The following is an 18,439-nucleotide window of genomic DNA, read 5'->3' on the forward strand; positions in this document are numbered from 1 at the left end:
GAGGAGGGTAAACAGGGCCAGGGTGGAGGAGGGTAAACAGGGCCAGGGTGGAGGAGGGTAAACAGGGCCAGGGTGGAGGAGGGTAAACAGGGCCAGGGTGAAGCAGGGTAAACAGGGCCAGGGGGGAGGAGGGTAAACAGGGCCAGGGTGGAGGAGGGTAAACAGGGCCAGGGTGAAGCAGGGTAAACAAGGCCAGGGGAGAGGAGGGTAAACAGGGCAATGTTTAGATTTCACGGAAGTGGAAAGCGATCCGGCCTCATCGCTCAGCGACTAGTCTGTTTATGTTTGTCTCCTTCCTAAGGATCTGCGAGTGGGAGCGCATGTGAGCCGACTGGTCTAGTGTGCTTCTCTCTCTCTCTGTGTGTGTGTGTGTGTGTGTGTGTGTGTGTGTGTGTGTGTGTGTGTGTGTGTGTGTGTGTGTGTGTGTGATCTAACCCAGATGGATGTGTATTTGGCCGCGGACCTCCAATATGAAAAGGTCTTGTACCAGGCAGGCTGCTGTACAGGAAGAGAAGATTTGTTAGAAATTCTAAATAATTCAAAAATGTTCCAAACATGTTTAGATATTTTTCAAAATGTCTCAAAAACAGCAGATGCTTTTGAATATCCAATGTAAAAAATGGCTAGGGACGCTCCAGACAGACCCCACTTTGAGAACCAATGACTTTAGCCCTCCATTGCATATTTTGTCGTATGTGATTGTGAACTGTGATTGTCTTGTCCTTTTAAAATTTCTCGAATGTTTTGTGTGTGTGCGTGCGTGTGTGTGTGCGTGCGTCCGTGTGTGTGTGCGTGCGTGTGTGTGTGTTTTTTTTTTCTTTCTAATTCAGTTACTTCCGAGTTTTCGGGTTTGCTAGTTTTTTATTTTTGTGACAATGCTTATTTTTAAGTTTAGTTTTAATTAGTTTTAGTTCAGTTTTAATCTTTTCGGCCATTTTCAATCTTGCAGTCAGGTGCAAGATTGAAAAGGGGCCAGAGTAAGTATTGTGGAATAAAAACTGGAGAAAAGATAGCAGTTAAAATAAAATAGACGTTCAGTTACAGATTAATAAGAAAATATTCATACAAAAAGTTAAAATATGGAGATAAGAGGTTTCGGTAGGTATAGATGGAGATAAGAGGTTTCGGTAGGTATAGGCTACGTCAAATAATGGAATGAAGGAAGTATAAGGGGAACGTTGGAGGGGGTGCGAAAGAGCGGGAGGGGAGGGGGGGGGGGGGGGGGAACACAAAGGGGCTCAGGGTTGCGTGTTAGGGGCCGTCTGAATGGCACCAGGCCTAACGAGGGCCCGGCAGGGACCCCGGGGTGGGCCTGGCACCTGCACTGTCTGCCTCGCATGGGGAGAGAGAGAGAGAGAGAGAGAGAGAGAGAGAGAGAGAGGGGGGTTCAAGTTTATTAGAAAACACCGTTGCATAACAATGTGAATTATGATGTTCCTTACAATTCAAGACAAGAGGGCCGCTCTATTTATAAAAGAATTAGGGCTGTCAATCGATTAAAATATTTAATCTGATTAATCGCATGATTGTCCATAGTTAACTGTGATTAATCACAAATTAATTGCATATTTTTTATCCGTTCTAAATCAGTGGTTTTCAAGATTTTTCATATCAAGGTCCATTATTTATTCTGCATTTGAGCCACGGACCACCATTTGATGACATTTAGCCTTCCAGACCCAAACTAAAGAACAGTATTGATGTTGGCCAATGGTACCATTACGAGAGATAACAGGCCATGTTGATCAAAATAACATGTTTTCTAAGTTTTCTAATTGTTTAGACTTAAATTAACTTAAGTAATGCAGCTGTTTAACAATTATTCAACTCTTCAGTGTAAAATTGCCATGCGTCTCTCAACCATTCTGTCAAACTTCACAGTGCGTTAATCGCGCGTTAAAAAAAATAGTGCCGTTAAAAGGCTTGTGAATTAACTCGTTAATAGTGCGTTAACTTTGACAGCCCTAAAAAAAATACAACAAGAAACGAATCATCAACCGTCGAAACACAACAATAAAAAGTTACTTCTGGTAAACGTGTGTGTGTGTGTGTGTGTGTGTGTGTGTGTGTGTGTGTGTGTGTGTGTGTGTGTGTGTGTGTGTGTGTGTGTGTGTGTGTGTGTGTGTGTGTGTGTGTGGAAGCTTTACAGTCAAGGTCCCACCAAGTCTCATTCCTTGACTCAGCAAGAATAATCTACCTGTGAGTCGGGACCCATCTGTGGGACACGGACACATTTTTATGGGACACAACTCGAGTTAAAAAAAATCCCATACTTTTCAAAATATTGTTTTTAATAAAACATTTAAAGAATTGTATTCATTTTTAAACAAACAAACAAACCTAGGAAAGCCATGAATAAAAATAATAATAATAATTATTATTATTAAGAAGTAGTGAAAATGGCCGATCTACAAGCTGGACCGCTGGCAGTCCCCGGACTAGACGTTGACGGCCTGCTACGTGACTTAGCTAACAATTGAACAGCCCATTAGTATGACATGATAGCTGCGTCTGAGCCTGCCAAGCCTCCCCTATATGTCCTCATGTGTTTGTTCCTGCTCAGTGGATACCAGGTATTTGGGTCTAGTCTTAAGCCCAGGTTGATACTTCGTCGTACGGCGGTGCCACACAAATAGCCACTCTAAATTCTGAGCTTCTGCGATGTTCTGTTTTCTGTGCCTGGAGAGGGAATCTCGAAAAAACAAGAAAGTAGCCGGCCGCACACGCCAATAGCCAAAGTGCCAATACTTTATTAGGACACTGCGTCACTACATTTTGTCTTAGTTCCCTCTTCGAGTTCTCTCCCGTGGGGCCGGCACCGCTAAAAAGGACTTCGGTGTGCGTTAGCGTCCTTGTGCACACTGTTTTCTGTGCCTGACACCGTCCTATATGAAGGAAACACAAAGAAATGTAGTGTTTTTCTTTTTTCTTTTTTTTTTACATGTCGTTGTAGACCCCCAATGTAGGCAATATCACCACCGTAGTTGATCCTTACATTTGGTGCCGAAACATAACTTTGTGTTTTAAGGAAGGGGTCTTCAACCATTTTCAGACCAAGGACACCTTAGCTGAGAGAGAGAGAGAGAGAGAGAGAGAGAGAGGAACGCCCACTACATGCAGGATTCATGTTAATGTTTTCAGTGTTAAAGAATGTATAAACTTGATCTTTGGCACTTGATCTTTCTGCACCTCTTCCCCCGAAAATAGACAATCTACATTACAAGCTTGTAGATCTGCTATTTTCGGCTAATGTGATGTTCCCCTCAGAGAATGGATACTACGGTTCAAGTGGTTCGTGTAAAAGAAAAAAGAAGAAAAAGTCCTTATCTCACAAAGATTTGGCAGCCCCCCTGCAGTATCTCGACTCTGAGGACCCCCTATAAGGGCCCGGGACCCCCTGCTGAAGACCCCTGGTTTAGGGGGGCATATAGCAGATGTGCGCATGTCCCCCGGTCAGCGAGGACCTCAATCGCTGTCGATCATTTCACAGGACTGGACACCTGTAACTCTGTACAGCTGTTAAAGGGGCACTTCACCCTTTTTGCAAAAAAAGCTGGACATACGTAGGAGCAAAATAGCAGATATCCAACCTTGAAACGCGTCGCTTGAAGATCTGCTACTTTTGGTGCCTCTCGAGTATGGCTCCAATTTTCAAAAAAGTTATTTTTTTTTAAAACCCATTCTGACCGGGCACCCATTTTGGTGTTGGCATCATGTTATGCTTTAGCTATTGAAAAATAGCAGATCTACAAGCTCATATCGCGCCACCGAGTGGCGCGATACGAGCTTGTATGTCTGCTATTTTTGAATAAAATCGAAGAACGACTGACATTTTTAGAATCTGATCTCAGGTCAGAATGGGTTCATCAGTCCAGTGTGTGTCCGGCGGAAACCTCGTATGAATCTGATCTCAGGTCAGAATGGGTTAAAGAAAAAGAGGGGTTTCTGCCCGGCAGCAACGATATAAAAAGCGGACTTGACAACACCGCTTCACCCTGGTATAAGGGGGGGGGGGGGGTCACAGGAAAGAGAAGGATGATCACTTCTGGCCTGGGGGTGTGCGTTGTGTGTGTGTGTGTGTGTGTGTGTGTGTGTGTGGTGGGGGGGTTATGGGAACCAGACCTGGCGAGTTTACACCGAGACGCACGGCCCCGTAGTAGGACAAAAAAAAGAAGTGTGAACCACGGACGGCTCCACAGGAAACGGCCCTTTGTAAAGCAAACATACACTTTTTTTTTATGGCCGTGGCTTTAGCCTGCTATTTTATTTTGGGGGGGGGGGTTCAGATGAGCAATGAGTCGACATTTCAGCATGGCCTCAGCCTCGTTTCCTCTGCTTTTCCTCACCTCTTTTGGGCTTTTATTTCCCAGTCCCCCCCCCCCCCCCCCCCCCATGCACCCAACCTCCCCCCCGTGTAAATCCGCCTCCTTCCCTTTCCTATGAAAACACAGGAGACACTTAAGGTCTGCTGGCAGGGTTGCCACATCCGCTTGCTATAAGCGACGTTGGGCTTGTTTTTTTTTGTTGCTTAAGTTGTAAATATTGGTAGTTATTACGGGCTGCAATTAATTAATTTACTTACTTACTTACTTACTTACTAGTTGCTTATTTGGGCTTGTTTCCCGGTGTTGTTCAAACCAGTGGTTTTCAAAAACAATTCCTGCCAAGCATCCCCCAAAATGAACATGCATATTAATTTGTCTGCCGGAACCCTCATCTGAAATATCTTTCACACCAGAGAAGCCCGATACAAGATGGTCTTTTTATTTATTTACTTTTAATAGCCGATCTACAAGCTCACAATGCGTTGCGACGCGTCAAACCTTCAAATAGGTTTAAACTTGAAGGGTCGCTTATTTTTCTTCTCATTTTCATGGACCTGGTTGCTTGATTCTGTCTCCAAGAAGGGGGGGGGGGGGGGGGCTCTTTTGACAGTTTCGGGGGGGTCTTTATTGCAGCCCAGCAGCTGTTGTGCTGGTTCTTGGGGACCGGGGTACCCTAACTCGCCCTGGCCCGACCACCCCTCAACACATGCACGCACACACACACACACACACGCGCGCACGCACACACGCGCCGCGCCATAAAGGAAAGGGAACACAGCTGCCATATCATGCCCCAGCAACAGGCCACCCCTCCACTCTCCCCTCACCTGGTGTCCATATGATCGCAACCCCTGTGACACACACACACACACACACACGTGCACGTGCAAACACTCCTGCACACCCACAAACAACACACACCCTATACCATAAAAAAGTAAAGTAGGTGTTGTGGCAACTCATAAATGGCACACGGACAACATGCACACACATGGCGCGCGCACACCTAACGTAGAACAAATATTAAAAGCAGAAGAGGTCATATTTAGTTACTTGCGCAAGCTGAGCGCGCAAGCACTCTGGTCAGCTGCGTATGTACGGCATGTAGGCCTGTCCTCGGTGGTCCCTAATTGGCTGTTGATGGTGACGTAATTAAGATATGTTTCGATGTTGGGTGGGTAAAGGGTGCTGCGATTGGGTTGGTAAGTATGTATGTGGGTCGGTGTTGTTCACGAGGTTACAAAGTTGGTTGTTGATGGTGACGTAGCTAGGGTACGTTTCAAGGTTGGTATAAGGTCATTAGCATGTCTAAAACATAGTATTAGTCGACGAAATCAACACTGCACCACAGAACCTATCCATAAGGGAGGACTATAACTTCTGCCTCTATGGTTTTATCCAACAGTGTTATTTATGGATTCCGTGTTTCTCAGGTTGCATGAGAACAGAGAGAGATACAGCAGTGGTTGTTATCGCCTGCGTTTTCCCTCTCTGTCGGGTGGAAACTGGTCATTTTCACTAGGGATGTCCCGATCATGTTTTTATGCTCCCGATCCAATTCCGACCATTTGAAAATGACGTAATCGGCCACCCGATTTCCGATCACGTGATCGGATCGGGACACCCCTACTTTTCAGGATCCCTGTTCAAAAATGGCAAAAGCCGGCGGATCTACTATAGCTCGAAAAAAGTGGCGCATTTTGAGCTTTTGCATCTGCGTGTGTGACACTGTAGTGTGATCAAGTAGTGGGGTGTTCAGAATTCATTCGTTTCTTCGTGCAGGCCATCTAAGTCAGCGGTTCCCAAACTTTTTCATGTCAAGGCCCCCCAAAATCATACTCATTAGCCTGTGGACCCCCATTTGAAAAGATTTCCCAAGGACCCCCATAAGAGAAGAATGTTGCGGCCCCTAGCAGTGATTTTCAACCATTTTCATTACAAGGACCCCAGGTTTGACCTGCATTGGGCTATACGGCCCCCATTTAATGGCCTTTCTATCTCTGGGACCCCAATGTAGGCCTTTATTGTAAAATCAAAGTTAATTTAACTCTGAGAGTGGGTCCATTTGGCTCCATTCGTACACTCTGTGTTACAGACCCATAAGGGTCCATTTGGTAACTAACTATTGTATTAACCCATTCTGAACGGGCACCCATTTTGGTGTCAGCATCATGTTATGCTTTAGCTATTGAAAAATAGCAGATCTACAAGCTCATAGCGCGCCACCGAGTGGCGCGCTACGAGCTTGTAGGTCTGCTATTTTTTTTTTAATCGAAGAACGACTGACATTTTTAGAATCTGATCTCAGGTCAGAATGGGTTAATCAGACCAGTGTGTGTCCATGTGGAAACCTCATATGAATCTGATCTCAGGTCAGAATGGGTTAATTAGCTGGGGACCCCCTGTAACTCCCTCAAGGACCCCCGTTGGGTCCCCGGACGCCACTTTGGGAACCACTGATCTAGGTGCACTCAGCAATGCTGCGACTTCATGTCTTTCTCCTCACTGCAGGCTCTGTGCCGTGTGTGTGTGCGTGCATGTGTGCGTGTGCGTGTGTTGCTTGCATGCATGGTGAATAGCATGGAGCATGTGGGACAGTAGGGGGTTAACAACTCCCCAGTATAATTTGGTTCTTGGACACGGTGGCCTCGGCTGCCGGATGCGAGTTTGACTCAAGGGCAAAATCCAGAGTGAAAGCCTCTCATGTTTTTTGACTATTTGCCAACTGTGCTCTAGCTGGTCTCTCCACCCTGCGCGCGCGCTCTCTCTCTCTCTCTCTCTCTCTCTCTCTCTCTCTCTCTCTCTCTCTCTCTCTCTCCCCCCCTCGCTTCTCATTCCACCCTCTTCCTTGTCTTCTTTGTACATTCACACTCCAGTGTCTCAGCATGTATGCGCTGTGTGTGGACGCTTTATCCAGTGCTGATCGTCGACTATAGTACTATGACGAAAAATGTTCGTCGACTACCTTTTTTCGCTGAAGAAAACTAAATGGAAACTAAATTAAAACTACGCTAAGACGGCTAAAACTAGTGACAATTTTGTCAACAAATAAAAACTAGACTAATATGTTAGGAAGGGACTAATGCACAAGAGATCCATTTATAAGACATTTTACACTTGGCTGCATGCTGAAAATAGCCGATCTACAAGCTCCCACCCTAGCTTGTAGATCGGCTATTGCCAGCAAGTGTAATTTTCTGTCAAAATCAACACTAGTTCTCTCTCTCTCTCTCTCTCTCTCTCTCTCTCTCTCTCTCTCTCTCTCTCTCTCTCTCTCTCTCTGTACTTGAATAAAAGTACCAGTAGAAAGTACACACTATGCAGAATGTCCCATTTCAAGTTTTCCCATTGTATACAAATCTTTCGAAAATCTACAAGATCTCAATGCGTTGCATATAGTGATGCATTGAGATCTTGTAGATCGGCTATTTTCAAATGGCTGAAATGTGTACAGGATTGAAGTGGTTAATGTACGTTATTGTAATCACAGTAACTTAGTAACTGAAGTTTTCAAATAAATAAATAGTGGAGTAAAAGTGCAATATTTGCCTCTGAAATGTAGTGGATTAGAAGTAAATTAGAAAAGTAAATTGGAAATACTCAAGTAATGTACAAATCCTTCAAAATACTACTTAAATACAGTACTTAAAGAAAATGTACTTAGTCACTTTCCACCACTGCATCTATATGGACCCGACACCGATATTTAGAATCAAAACAGAGTCCTCTGATTGGACCTCTGGGTGGTGGCTGGATCACCTGTGCAAGCAGCAACCTTATAGCGTCAACAAACCACCACGCTTTATTTATTTTACCCACCGTTCACATACCCAGGGTCTGGCGTCTTCCATCTCTCTCTTTTATATGTTGTTGTTGTTGGTGTGTGTGTGTGTGTGTGTGTGTGTGTGTGTGTGTGTGTGTGTGTGTGTGTGTGTGCGTGTGCGTGCGTGCGTGCGTCGCCGGCTGCTTTCTTTTCAAATTTGCATAGAAGAATTTTCCGTCAGTGGTGGAAACTAAGTACATTTTCTTAAAGTACTACTTGAGTACAATGTTGAGGTATTTGTACTAATTTCCAATACTTTTACTTCTACTCCACTACACATCTCAGTGACAAATATTGTAGGCTACTTTTATTCCACTATACATTAATTAAAAAAACTTTAGTTACTAGTTATTTGTTATTACAGAACATAAATTATCCACTTCAGCACTGTATACATTGCGTCCTTGAAAATAGCCGAGCTACAATCTTGTGAGCTTGTAGAAAGATTCTTGTAGAGAGAGCTTATAGAGAGATTCTTGTAGAGAGAGCTTATAGAAAGATTATTGTAGAAAAAGCATAATAAGAAAGATTCTTGCAGAAAGAGCTTATAGACAAATTCAGAATCGGGTCTCCTGGTCGCAGCGAACGTATTTCCTGTAGGTGGAGACGACATATCTGTGGTGTAAACAGCCAGGCCAGTGACTGATGTTAGTCTGCTCAAACGTTACTCTTTTACCTGCTTTTTACTAACACTAACTTTACAAATATGCCTTGTGAACATAAGTTGAGCCTTTGCATGTACGCCTGTAAGGTCGTCGGGGCTAGGGCAAGTGCTACGGGCCATGAAGGAGTCTGAAGAGGTGGGTTTTCAGACTACGGCGGAAGATTGGGAGTGAGGCTGCAGTTCTGACTGCAATGGGAAGTAGTTCTATTGGGAGTGAGGCTGCAGTTCTGACTGTAATGGGAAGTAGTTCTATTGGGAGTGAGGCTGCAGTTCTGACTGCAATGGGAAGTAGTTCTATTGGGAGTGAGGCTGCACTTCTGACTGTAATGGGAAGTAGTTCTATTGGGAGTGAGGCTGCACTTCTGACTGTAATGGGAAGTAGTTCTACATTTGCAGCATTGACACTTTTTTACTGAAGTGAGTACTTTTTCCACCAACTGCTGCATGGCTGCCTGCATTGGCCCGAGGAGACGTTAGTTGACAGTGTTCCCTGTGCCTGAAGGCATTCTGCTGTGTGCGGTTTCCTAACCTGTCAGTCTGCAATCCACACACGAGGACTGTGTGACACACAGACACACAGACACACACACACACACACACACACACACACACCGAACTCTGAGATGAAGGGCCACCCTGAATGTATATGCAAGGGCGTGCGCACACACACATGCACCGGTTTTTAGTCACCCAGAATGTTTTAGTGTCAGTCTAGTTTTAGTCGACTAAACATCACAAGATTTAGTCGACTACAATGTATTTTGGTGGGCCTTGATGCTGTCATAATGGCTAATTTTACACTTGCTGAAAATAGCCGACCTACAAGCTCACAACGCAGCTATTTTCAGCATGCAAAAAGTGTCAAATGACTTATACTGGATCTCTTGTCCAATAGTCCCTTCCAAACATTTTAGTCTATTTTTTAGTTGTTGAATTGGGGAATATATTTAGTCTTTGTCATCATAGCTTATTTTTCATATAGTTTCCACTTACTTTTCGCACACACACACACACGTAGACGTACACACACACACACACACACACACACACACACACACACACGCACGCAGGGATATTACCTAAACCGTAGCCGAGGATAAGGAATACAAGTCAATGGAGTTATATAAAGTGTCACTGTGTTCAATAGCAGTGTGTCTGTGTGTTGTTTCAAAGATATTGAACCAATGAAAAGTAGTAAAAAGTGCTTCGAACAAAACCTCTTAACTTCATTGGACCCTCAAACTGTCTGCTAAAGCAGCTAACTCCACCACCTCTCCCCCTCTCATGCAAGCAATTGACAATATATAAAGTCACAACACCAACTTTGATGAGGCAGTATTGCTTTGTTTTCAAAATAGAAGGTTTTCTTCTATTGTACCTCTCAGTCCCAGCATAGTAGTTCCGGAGTGGTTCCAACGGATTGTGTGGCCCTGGTCTTTCCCTATTGATCGAGGGTAGCTACTGGGACGTAAGTCGGGACTTGATCACCCCGGCTGGGTCACCCGAGTGAGGGGTATGATGTTCACGAGACCCGAAACCCCGATGACCTTGGGATACATCACTGAGGATACGTCCCAGTTGCATCCATGCGATGTATTTTCCTTCTTCATTTCCTGAAAAAGAAATATATTTTTAATTTAAATAAATTAACATTTTGGAGTTAGATGGTTTCTTCCTGACAGCAGAGATATAAAGCTCTCTCCTTTTGATGTGTTATTTTTCTGCCTGGGGCATGCCTGGGGGGGGGGGGGGGGGGCAAAGTGTGCCTTACATGCAGGCATTCACCCACGCTAGCTGCTATAGCGTCTGAGCCTTGATCTAAGAATAAAGACACCTTGAAATGCGTGGGTGTCAGTTTGTAAACAGCTACTCCTTGAAGACACAGCACAGAGCATGCAGGTCAGGGGATTCGCAGGCAGTCAGGAATGTGTGTGTGTGTGTGACTGTGCGCACGCCCCTATTTCAATGTGTGTGTGTGTGTGTGTGTGTATGTGTACATTTCCCTGTGTGTGTACAGTATGTGCGCGCACGCGCGTGCCGGTGCTGCGGTAGCTCAACACGACGCGATGCTCACAGAGGAGAGCGGATTCCCAGCATTCCTCGCTGGTTAGGGAGAGGCAGCGTCCTTCGACAGATAGGAAGTCGTCTGTCATTGGGGGGTAATCACTTCTCGAGAAGGCTCGCAATGCCTGGAATGATTGCTGTTGTTATCGGCAGCGAAACTTGGCGCGGGGACAGAGAGAGAGAGAGAGAGAGAGAGAGAGAACACAAATGGAGAGAAAGAACATGCAAGCAGGGAAAAGGTCCCTGTCTGTCTCTCTCCAATCAAGTTGGCAGATTTGTTTTGTTTTTCAAACTTGAGGCCCAGCATATAGTGCGTTCTCACCGTCTCGCTCGCACCACAGGACCTCTCAAGGGCTCTGTGTTTCGTTAAGCAGCAGCCGAGGCCAAAAGCTTTCAGGAACCATATTATTGATGGTCCGACGTGGAGCATGTACAGTATATGTGGCTGGCTGGGGATTTCATACCTCGAGGGCATCGCTAATTACTAATGGGCTGATGTGTGTAATGATGCCTATCGCTTCAGCGGAGCTATAGGCAGAGCCCTCCCTCTCCGCAGGCTTTCCTTAATGGCACGTTTGTGATTTTAGTGTTGTTGACCCCCCCCCCCCCCCCCTCTAGGTTTTTTGAGGGTGGGGGGGCTTCATTTCCCTCTCTCGCTCTTCCCCTGATCCAGCAGTTTTTGTCCTCGTTTCCCTGTTGAATTGTCCATTCATTGTCGATGGCATTTCAAGTTTGTGTTTACACGCACACTAAAAGCTGGACATAGGAGGGGCTAGCGCCAGGGACGGATTAACCCATTCAGGCCGTGCTAGGAGCTTGTATAGATCTGCAAAAGAAAAATCTATCGTGAAAATGTGGTGCAAATATTTGAATATATATTATTTCAGGGTGAACAGGGTCCCCTGGAACAACATATTTTCAGATGGGGCTCGGCGGCCAATTTCATATATTTCTGGGGTTCCTGAGAACCTGTTCCTGTTTTGAGAACGACTGACATAGAAACAAAGGTTTTTCAGAAAATGTGTAGAATTGTCCTCAGGTCCTAAATTGGTTAACCCGGCGACAGCCCCTCCTATATGTCCAGCTTTTAGTGAGGGGTGATAGCTTATTAATACCCCCTCACTAATACCTGATCATCATGTTTTAGTGAGGGGTGATAGCTTATTAATAAACCCCTCACTAATACCTGATCATCATGTTTTAGTGAGGGGTGATAGCTTATTAATACCCCCTCACTAATACCTGATAATCATGTTTTAGGGCGCAAAAAGCACTCCATATTTAAGTGATGGGGGGGGGGGGGAGAGAGAGAGAGAGAGTCCCTTCTTCCTTCCAGGACAGACAGGCCAGATGAGTTTACCAGTCACTGGCGCTGGAGCCCACCATGGCACCTCTTTACTGTGCACGCGAGAGAGAATTAACTAAGTCATTATCGTGATGTAATAATAGCGACACAGGGCTGACATTTTGATGGTGGCAGAATGTGATGCATGTGTTTTTGTGTCCATGTGGTGTGGTGCGTGTGCATGTGCGTGACTGTGCACGCTACAGTAACGTGCTCTCAATCATGTCTACATTTGCATTCATTCGTGTGTGTGTGTGTGTGTGTGTGTGTGTGCGTGTGCGTGCGTGCGTGCGTGCGTGCGTGCACATTTGAGTCGGAGGGTCATCAGGTTTGTGTTGGCACGCAGCCTGCAGATACTTCCACTGGAGAGTTGCTCAGGAAGCTTTTCCTGGCACATATACAGTAATGCGAGGAACACGCACGCACACACACACACACACGCACACACACACACACACACACACACACACACACATGCACACACACACACACACATGCACACACACACACACACACACATGCACACACATACTCAGACACAGACTCACAGACCTTCTCACACATGCACATAGACAACATGCACCGTTGCACACACGTCCACAGATATGGACAGACGCACATAAACGCGCACCTGTCAGCCCTTCCCCCCCACCCACCCACCCAGCCAGCCACCCGCTCTCCCCTCATGGGAGCAAGACAACTCTTGTGCTATTGTGTAGTTGTTGTTGTTGTTGTCGTCGCGTTACGTCCAGATGCAGCTTTCTCTTTCCTTCTGCCATCGACTTAATGTTCCTTTAGCCACGTTACTGCGCGTGTCACATTGTCCATTGTCAACAGCGGACACTAGGCACACAAGCCTCCATACATTTTGTTCATACTGTGTGTATTTTTTTTTCAATGGAGGCCCGGGTTCTCTTAAATTGTACGTACACGTGTAAACTAGTAATATACATACACATACTTAGGGATGGAGCTTGTTAATTTTTTACACAGGTTTTACCTTATTGATCATGCCTGTGCACCGGGTGGGGGGGGGGGGGTGTCCCTGGAACAACATATTTTCAGATGGGGAGGAGTCGGTTGGGGGCCAATTACATATAGTTTTTGGGGTCATTGACATGAAATAGTTTAAAACCATTCGCAAAGAAACATAGGGGTTATTCAGAAAACTGTCAGGATTTACAAGACAGTATACATTTAGAATGTACTTTAGAAATGGGTTAAACTTAATGTACTTCACGTTACTGTCCACCACTGCATGCAGGCCCATTTGTCCGTCCGTCCCATCTGCCTTTTTCCCTGCTGGGCTGGTTGAGGCGCTGCCCGCCCCGCCCCGGGGCCCTTTAACGACGTCTGACAGGCGAGACGAGCAGTGGCTTGGGGAGCGGGTGGACTGTTTTGGGGTCACAGAGATGTGATCATCAGATAACATCCAGCACAGTGTCTCCACGCTGGCTGGCTGGCTGACTGGCTGGCTGGCTGGGATGGATGGCTGGCTGGCTTTCTGCTTGCTTCTGGGAAGTTGAAAAGTTGCACATGGGACATTTCAGGGGGAGGACTTGAATCACATTCTGGAGCTTTTCTTTTTTTGTAGGGGGGGTTTAGTTAAAAAAAAGAATGAAGCTGACCTCCTGCTCCTGCACCCCTCTCCCTCCCCCTATAGGCTCTGATGCGACCGGGACGTCTGGACCGGATCGTCTACGTGCCGCTCCCAGACGCACGGACGCGGCAGGAGATCTTCTCGCTTCAGTTCCGCAACATGCCCGTGGCCGACGACATATGCATTGAGCGCCTGGTGGCTCAGACCAGCAAGTATTCAGGAGCAGAGGTGAGCTTCGTTCAGCTGGAATAGAAAGTATGCCGTGAGGATTTTACTGTAATAATAGTCTATATGCACACAGAATAACTCTTCCTATAGTCCAGGGGCCAGGCCAGATCTTGGTACCATTTTTCTGACCGTAAAATGTTTGTATCTTTGTTTTCCTACGTGTCTCTAGTTTTATATGTTGGTATGATAACCCTTCCAATTCAGTAGCTTAATGCCACTGCACTTCCTGGTTGCCAAGGATCTCTTATTCTACTGTGGTATTTCGGGGAATTTGACGAATCAAAAAAAGGTGACACAGACTGGTGCAAAAGTGAGAAAAGTGGAGGGTTAGGTCCTCACTATTTGGTTTGGTCCACATTGCTTAGTTCCACTTCCACGGTTTGGTTTTGTCCACATTGCTCAGTTCCACTTCCACTTCCAGGACATTTTTAGAGGCCATAAAAGCTATGAAGCGAGCATTCAGCACTTCCACATCAAAGACTCTCTTGTTAGGAATGCAGACAATGGATGTAACGGTAGTATAGTAGTCTAACTCCTTGTGTGACGAACATAAAGTGGCAGCTCTTGAGAAAGCAAAAGGCCCTGGGGTGGATGGAGCCCGACACATATATCCGCCTGGCCCATTTATCGGTCATTATTTGACTTTTTTTCAATGATCTGCAATTATGCTGATATGATCTGTTTTTAACATTTGGGCATGCCAAAAGAATCGGTCTGATCGGTCCAAACCTCTCCCTGAGTGGAGTCCTTAACACTTAGACTGTGTCCGTGTGGCCACAGGTGGTAAATAGCTTGCATGGGGAGATTACTACTACGACTCGGAGGAGGCTCGAAGACCTCCATTGTAAGAAAATGCTAATGTTAGCATTAGCTCACGCTAGCTATCTTGCTCGAGAAACGTTTATATTTCAATCTTGATGCGATGAAGTTTCCTAAATCAGATCCGCACCTGTCTGATCATGTCATGCCATGGACAGTGGCGTAGTTTTCTCGACATAGAAGATCCTGATTATAACAGTAGTCTACGCATGCGCGTGCACGTTCCGTGTGTGTGCGGGGGTGAGCAAGGGGTTGCCTAGCCACCGGCTCAGGGCAAAATGTAGTTTTTTTAGCAGTGCCGTTTCAGATCCAAATGAAGCGATATGAAACGGAATTCTCCGTTAACAATGCACCAACGACCAGGCCACTGTGGGAAAAGTCAATAATGGCCGTGAAGTGCATTGCCCTCAAGCGCTGGAAAATATTGGCTCACCGATCTGAGCGCCCGCCCCTCCTCCCCTCCCTGGTAGAAAAGAGCGGTAGAAAACTGACGTCATCATTACTTTTGAGCGACGCCTCCTACTCCCACCCCTCCTAGACCAAGGAAATGTGTCTCGTATACTCCCAGGCTGAATGAGCCGAATGCGAACGAAAATAAAAGCCTGCAGGGTATCGTCGAGGCTAGACCGAGGCTCCCCCCCCCCCCCCCCCCCCCCTCCATAAACTTTGGGCTACAGCCATTTTCACAGAATACGAAGCAGGTGACCAAAGCCCAAGGTCATAGAAAGGAAAGGAGGGGGGAATGTGGAATCTGGGGATGCTATTGGCTCTGTGTTTTGTCTGTGTGCATGCTGCTGTGTCAAGGATGAGAGATTTAGTAGCAGTTACTTACGTCTCTGTCTGGGACTTCTGAGATGGATTTAGTATACCCACGGTGCTGCTGCCTTTTATGGTCGCGCTGACTCATAGTATACTCTGTAAATATGCTCAATGTCTCATTCGGGGGTTGTCATCGGTCGCGTCCAAAACCATCCATACGTGCTTACGTACTGTACACGGTCTACTGTTTTTCAGCCTACTGTTTAGCATATCGCCCTTGTCGGGTGGAAACCTCATAATTCACCTTTAGCTAAGCCCCGCCCTCTACCACTTAAGACACTTTCCAGCCGGGCTCATTCATTCCAATGTAAATATCATGGATTTATATCATGAATACACTTTTACATATATACATACAATACATTTTTATCCCACGATTTTGCAACCCATTTTTTCACCCAGTGTCAATTATCTAATGTACTCCTGGGCGCTACACTTCCTCTGCCAACCTGGGGGGGGGGGCAGCAGACTGACCTCATGCTTCCTTCTATGCTTGAGGAGTCCAAGCTGCTTCTTTTCACCTGACAGGGGAGAGTTTCCCCGGCCGGATGTGGCGCGTGGAAGGAACACGTTATTTCCGACCAGCTCTTTTCCCCTGGCCAGGGGGAGGTAGTTTAGAGACCAGGATTACTGCATGTTTTTTGTGAGGGTACCTACCCTAGGGGACACAGGGAGAACATGCAAACTCCACACGGAAAGGCCCTTTCGCCAACCCCCGCCTCGGGTATGGGCACTGATGACGCAGAGGAGAGAACGCGCCCACAGCGTCCCCAGCGGGAATCGAACCCAGGACCTTCTAGCTGTGAGGCGATAGCACTACCGACTGTCACTGTGCCCAAGTCGACGAAATTTTTTCTTCATATTATTAGTCGACGAAATCAACACTGATTTAGGGTAGTATTCCTCTCTCTCTCTCTCTCTCTCTCTCTAGCTCTCTCTCTACTGTCGGCAGTCCTTGACTACAGCATGTGACCTTTGCGGTGGCTCGTCGTTCTCAGGCCATGTGACCAGAAAAGCATGCACGGTATCACATCTTTATCCCGTCCTGGTATGTCGTGAACGTTCCGGTGTGTGTTTTGACTCTGTAGGCCTAGAACACGCCGTGCATAGTGGCCTCTCTCTCTGGCAGGATAAGAAAACAAGCGTTTTCAAACAAATGCGTTGCCTTGGCAGGCTGTGGAGATATCCATGTTTCGTTGTTGTCCCATTCCTTGCGCTCCAAGTGACATGTTTGTGAACACCCCTATCAGTGATACTATGTTGTTTCATTTAAATCAGTTGCCCTGAGAGAGTTAATTTGTCGAGTGACCTTTAGATATAGACACAGACAGCCCCATTTGAATGGTCGATGCCAAACTTTGCACACACACACTCCCTGGATGCAAAACGATGAACCTCTGCTCCAAATGTTCGGCCTGTTATAGCACCACCAGGAGCCCGACTTTTGAAAAACACATATTTTGATATTACTCCTCCAGATTCTGTCCAAAACTCGTTACACACTATCTCTCTCCTAGCTAACATTGGCTTTCAAAGTTTGCAAGATTGGCCCGTTTTGAACAAAAAGCCTCAAATCATGAACGCAGCGTGCAATTTACGTGCGGGGTTCCCAAAGTGGGGTCCGGGGACCCCTAAGGGTCCTTGAGGGAGTTCCAGGTGGTCCCCAGCTAAATGACAGTTAGGAACCAAATGGACCCTTATGGGTCTGTAACTCAGAGAGTGTACGGGTCCATTTGGTTCCATTTGTACACTCTCAGAGTTAAATTAACTGGCAGAAACCTCTCTTATCTCCATATTCAAACTTTTTGTAGTTTTTTTTCTGTAAATGAACGCCCAAACTAACTCAATCTACACCGCAGCGTCACGCAAAAAGACATCAGAAGTATAACTGATTTGCACTGCGTTTTGAACTTGTCCATCTGCTACTTTTGACACTTCTGAATCGGAATACTGAAAAGTGAACAGTTTTGGACATACAGGGTTTCCACGACATAGGCCATCCTTTTCATCCAAAGGGACCTTAACTTATTTTGTCAACCTCATTGCATGCTCACGTGCAACCGCTTGACGTGCTCCGAAGAAAAACACTTTATTTGGACTGTATTTATATGATCAAGTCTGAACAGGGAAGAGTGAGTGTCAAATGCATAGTGGGATTCCGTCCTATATGGGGATCCTTTGCTCCACTATCATGGACTTAAGGGCAGATTGAGGTGGTATATAAGGGCCTCTCTTATCGTCAAAGTATAGGTGCTCTCTCTCTCTCTCTCTCTCTCTCTCTCTCCCCCTGACTCCTTCTCCGTGCGGCCCCCCACCCCAGAAAGCAGCTTAAAGCAGGCATCCACCTGGAGGAGGTATGCGCTGTGGAAACCAATCCCCCCGGTATCAGGTGTTGTTGCAGCCTGACATCGGGGTGTTTGGAGGAAATCTTCGACGTTAGAATGGTGGTGGTTTTGCGGTCACTTGCACCTTGCAAGTTGCTTTTCGGAAAAGCCAGACGATTCCGACTGTGAACAAAAATGACTAAAATGTCATCATGCTTTAAGGAGCATATGACATGTCAAACTAGGGGGTTTTCATGATTCTGAATCCATTTCCAAGCATTAGTTTTGCACAAAAAACACATGGGCTACAAACGGCCATAGCCGCCCGTACTGAGGTCAGCACATTTTGGGCACATTTGGGCAAGTGGCTATGGCCGTTTTTAGCCCAAGGAGTGTTTTTTTTAATTATTATTTCTTTAAGGGGGTAT

General features: G+C 46.1%; 1 protein-coding gene and 1 long non-coding RNA gene across 2 annotated transcripts in view; one reads left to right on the forward strand and one right to left on the reverse strand.

The window, feature by feature from the left end:
- Nucleotides 1–18,439, reverse strand: part of LOC310873260 — a 618,303-nt gene that overhangs the window by 151,918 nt on the left and 447,946 nt on the right. The window lies entirely within an intron of this gene.
- The window catches only part of LOC310873215 (ATPase family gene 2 protein homolog A-like), a 46,387-nt gene continuing 41,836 nt past the window's right edge, over nucleotides 13,889–18,439 (forward strand). Inside the window, exon 1 of the mRNA XM_083785551.1 lies at nucleotides 13,889–14,049. Within this exon, the coding sequence (XP_083641677.1) occupies nucleotides 13,891–14,049 (159 nt within the window). The 5' untranslated portion in view covers nucleotides 13,889–13,890. The remainder of the gene's footprint in view (nucleotides 14,050–18,439) is intronic.

Source organism: Protomyctophum parallelum (genome assembly GCF_964188405.1).
Source record: "Protomyctophum parallelum genome assembly, chromosome: 16".
NCBI lineage: Eukaryota > Metazoa > Chordata > Actinopteri > Myctophiformes > Myctophidae > Protomyctophum > Protomyctophum parallelum.